At 54.6% G+C, this 4304-nt stretch overlaps 1 protein-coding gene across 1 annotated transcript; it reads left to right on the top strand.

Moving 5' to 3' along the window:
• Positions 1-237: 237 nt before the first annotated feature.
• On the top strand, positions 238-3775 carry TMEM106C (transmembrane protein 106C). Its single transcript, XM_032094164.1, has 8 exons — positions 238-333; positions 807-1029; positions 1127-1190; positions 1556-1715; positions 1796-1936; positions 2083-2132; positions 2382-2435; positions 2774-3775. Exons 2-8 carry the CDS (start codon positions 837-839, stop codon positions 2895-2897), a joined length of 786 nt encoding a protein of 261 aa, XP_031950055.1. The 5' UTR covers positions 238-333; positions 807-836; the 3' UTR covers positions 2898-3775.
• The last annotated feature ends 529 nt before the right edge of the window (positions 3776-4304 follow it).

Raw genomic sequence — 4304 nt, 5'->3', positions numbered from 1 at the left:
CGTGGCCACCGGCTCCACCCCCGGGGATTGGCGCATGCGCTTTAGGTGAACGACGGGGCGTGGCTCACCGAGCCCCGCCCACCCCTTGTGACGCACACCGCACCCAGGGGGCGTGGTCTGGGTAACCCCGCCCACCGCCGCTGAGGGGCGCTGGGCGGGGCGATGGCGAGGCCACGCCCACCTCCGGCTGGCGCCGTTGCTATGGCGACGGCGGCTGCGCGCGGGAACGGGGGGCGGGGCTGCGGCCGTGCCGAGCCCGGGGCGCGCGCTCGTGGCGGGAGCGTGGCGCCCCCTGCCGGAGGGCGCTGAGGGAAGGGATCCTTGCGGCAAGGGGTCCGTGAGGGAGGGGGGGTCTGCAAAGGGGGAGGTTTGTGAGGGAGGGGGTCTGTGAGGGATGGGGTCTCTGAGGGAGGGAGTTTCTGAGGGGAGGGGGTCTTAAAAGGGGGTTTCTTGAGGGGAGAGGGTCCCTGAGGATGAGGGGGGGTCTCTGAGGTGGGGGTCTGGGGGGTCCATAGCGGAGCCTGTTCCTCTCGTGGGGTCTCAGGGGCTCTGGGGGTGGTTCTGAGGGGTTGTGCACAAGCCTGGGACCTGTTTTTTGGGGTGGAGGCCGCCTGAGGAGATGCTGCTCTCAGTGGAGGGGAGGGGCTGGAGACGAACCCCATCAAGGTGTCCCTTTCTCCAGGGAAGCCCCTTGGGGATGGGGACACTTTGTGGTGGGTTTGGGACCCCTGAGAGGGGCGCTGGAGCTTAGAAATGGCTCCAAAACCCCTTTAACTCCCCTGAGCTGCTCCTGCCACCTCTCGCAGGTGACAGAACTGTCCCCATCAGCCGCCGCCATGGGCTCTGTGCTGTCCCTGTCTGCTGCCAGCGCTGCCTCGAGCCAGAGGAAGGCTGAGGATGAGGAGGATGAGGATTTATCGGACAGCCAGGAGCCCGTGGAGGACGTGGCCAAGATTCCCTACATGGAATTCACGGGCCAGGACAGTGTCACCTGTCCCACCTGCCAAGGCACTGGCCGCATCCCCACAGGTGGCTGCTCCTCTGGGGCCTAAACATCCCCAAAACCAGCTTTAAACAGCAAAAAAAGGTCACTTTTTTAATGTGTTGTTCCCATTTTGCCTCCCAGAGCAGGTGAACGAGTTGGTGGCTCTGATCCCCTACAGTGACCAACGGCTTCGTCCTCAGAGAACGTAAGAGAGGAGCTCTTAAATCACTTATTGCTGCATTTAGGGGTTGTTTTCACCCCAAAAATCAGGATTTAAAGCATGATTTTAAATATTTCCACTGTGGGCACAACGATCCCACTCCCACCTTCCATCCCCATGCTGGAGTTTTGGGAGCAACTGCAAAAAAACCTCAAAATGCTGCTTTGGTTGCTCATTACCCAACTCCAAATGTGTAAAAAGGGAGGATTTTGAGCATTTCTGATGTTAAAAATGTGAGAGCAGCTCTTGGGTGCCTCTTCCAATGAAACCAAATATGAGGTGGGATTTTTTAGGTTTTTTAGGATCCAAATCTTGCAGAGGAGGTGAAGAATTCCCTGTTTTTTTCCCAGGAAACTCTATGTCCTGCTCTCAGTGCTGCTCTGCCTGCTGCTGTCTGGCCTGGGTGTTTTCTTCCTCTTCCCCCACTCAGTCCTGGTGGATGATGATGGCATTAAGGTGGTCCAGGTGTGGTTTGACAGGAAAAACTCTGCTGTCCTCCTGGCCATCACGGTAAATTTTCCATGGATTTGGGAAAATAAATCAGCAGGGGAATGAGCCAGCAAGGTCAGGGTTGTTTTTGTCCCCTCCAGGCCACCCTGAGGATCAGGAATTCCAACTTCTACTCGGTGGCAGTGAGCAGCCTGAGCAGCCAGGTGCAGTACATGAACACCGTGGTGGGCAGCCAGCAGCTCACCAACGTCTCCAGCATCCAGCCCCTGAGGGACAAACTGGTACTGACTGGGAGTTCTGGGAGCTGCACCTTGGGATTTCAGTGTCCGGTGGCCACAGCAGCTTTTGCTCTGTCCACTCCTTCCAAAAATGGGGTTGAAGGGTGATCAAATTGCACTGAAATCTGGTTTTTTTTGCTCTGTTCCAGGTGAATTTCACCGTGAAGGCAGAGCTGGGTGGATCCCTGTCCTACGTGTAGTAAGGATTTACTGCTCCTTGTAGATACCTGGGGGGCAGAGAGGGTTGAAGCCACTTTGATTAAAATTTGGGAAATTAATCTGGAAATCACTCACTTTTCCTGCTCAGTTACTTTGCCAGGAATTTTCTTGAGCTGCTGTGAGATGGTTTTGTTAACACCAAAGTGAAAAATACCAGCAGGAGCTGCCAAAAAACCCCAAATTCCTCAAGTTTTCCCCCCTGCTGACTGATTTCCTTGATCTTTTCCAGTTTTTTCTGCACTTTGCCCAAGGTGAAGGTCCACAACATCGTGATCCTCATGAGGTAGGTGCTGCTCCTGCTTTGGGTTCTTGGGCCTCTTTTCCCACCTCAAAGATTCTGTTCTGGGGTTCCTGAATCCCAAGGGAATTGCAGCCACGGGTTTGGGCTCCAGGGAGAAAATCCTGCTTGGATTTCCCCCAAATTCACCCCAAATCCACCTCAGGGCCAGGTTTTAATCCAGCCCAGGAGTGTGAAACATGGGCTAGAGCACACAACTCCCTCCAGGTGCTGCAATTCCCACTTTTTCACCAAAACCCTCAGGAATTTGGGGGGTTTCTTTTGGGAAAAGAGGAATTGTGTGATGAATACCGACCTGCTGGGTTGTTCCTTTGTCCTGCCAGGACCTCGGTGAAGCTCTCCTACATTGGCCACAGCGCCCAGAGCTCTCTGGAGACCTTCCACTACCTGGACTGCAGCTCCAACTCCACGGCCCCGCTGCTCCCCCTGGCACGAGGGGCACCCTGACGGCGCCCGGGGGCACAGAGGGGCCTGAAGCCACCTCAGACTGGCAGCAGAGGGACCGTGAGTGGCTCTGCAGGGACAAACCTGGCAGCTCTGGGGCCTTTTGGAGCCCTGCTGGGGGTTGTTCCTTCCCTTCCTTTTTGGGAAGGAGTCTGGAGCTTTCTCTCCTGAATTAGGGGCTGAAATCCCGAAGGTTTCCAGTGGTTTGCACCTGTTTTGGAAGCTGGGCACTGTCAGGGTGTTTTGGGGGAAATGAATTTATTTTTTTTTCAGGGTAAATAAATTTATTTTCTTGTTCTTGAGTGGTGGCAGCACCTCAGGACCTCAAAAAGGGACAATTCCCGCTGGGAATGTGCCTCTGTCACACCCTGGAAGGAGGCAGAGGAACCCAAATCTTTGGAATGAGCTTTTTCCTCCTTTTCTCCCGTGGCTCTGACCCGTCTGGCATCCAGAGGCTCTTCCCTGGGGTTTGAGATCTGGGAATTGGCTGCTTTTTGTGCTCCACTTCCCAAATCAGCAGGGATTTGAGGGGGTTCTGTGGGAGGCTGGGATTCCAAGGCCTCCCTGCCGGGAGCTGGACATTCCTGCCGGCTGCTATCCCGAGGAAAATCCAGCTGGCAGCTCGGCCCCCGCAGCCCTTTGGCATTTTGCCCCTTTTTGGGAGGTTTCTGCTGGAATTTCAGCCCTCGTTTCCCATGGGATTCGAGAGCCAGGCACAGCCACAGGTGAGGGAATCCTTCCTCAGTGGAAAAATCCCCTGATTTTTGGGTGACAGTGACATAAAATCCACACTTTGCTCCCTTTTCCAATGAGAGATTCCTGCCGCAGGAGTCAGCGTTTTTAGGGCTGAATTATTCATTAAACCTGATTTGGATCTTTCAGTGTGCTTCCTTCGTTTCTTTTTAAGGAAAAGCTCTGGATTTGTCCTAAATCCAATGCTCTGTTGGGGTTGTTCCTTTGGTGGTTTTTTCCCAAAAATCCTTGTTTTGCTGATGGGTTTCCGTGGAATCCCAGAATGGGTTGGGAGGAACCCTAAAGCTCATCCCATTTCACCTCCCACCATCCCAGGGATGGGGAATCCTCTGGGAATTCCATCCCAGGGCCTCCCTGCCCTCACAGGGAGGAATTCCTTCCCAAAATCCCACCTAAACCTCCAAATTCCAGTGGGAAGCCACTCCCTGTGTCCTGTCCCTTGTCCCAAATCCATTCCCAGCTCTCCTGAAAGGTCTTCCCTTCTCCAGGCTGAAAAATCCCAATTTTCACAGCTTTTCCCAGGATTTCTGGGGGAAAAAACTCAACCAGGTGCCCATTCCCAGCTGGGACTAGTGCCCAGAATCCCAATCCCAACCCCCTTCCCTGGTGACCCCAAACTTCTCCCACAAATCCCCCAATTCCTGCTGAGTTTTCCTT

Source organism: Corvus moneduloides, chromosome 30, assembly GCF_009650955.1.
Source record: "Corvus moneduloides isolate bCorMon1 chromosome 30, bCorMon1.pri, whole genome shotgun sequence".
Taxonomy (NCBI): Eukaryota; Metazoa; Chordata; class Aves; order Passeriformes; family Corvidae; genus Corvus; species Corvus moneduloides.
The sequence above is the reverse complement of the archived record's forward strand: the minus strand, read 5'-3'. Positions and strand labels throughout refer to the sequence as shown.

What these genes read in the sequence shown, in the direction of transcription:
- TMEM106C (XM_032094164.1), top strand. Translation starts at nt 837, where the DNA reads ATGGGCTCTGTGCTGTCCCTGTCTGCTGCCAGCGCTGCCTCGAGCCAG. An exon ending in CTGTCCTCCTGGCCATCACG is followed by an intron (nt 1,716 to 1,795) that starts GTAAATTTTCCA and finishes TGTCCCCTCCAG; the next exon opens with GCCACCCTGAGGATCAGGAA. An exon ending in GGATCCCTGTCCTACGTGTA is followed by an intron (nt 2,133 to 2,381) that starts GTAAGGATTTAC and finishes GATCTTTTCCAG; the next exon opens with TTTTTTCTGCACTTTGCCCA.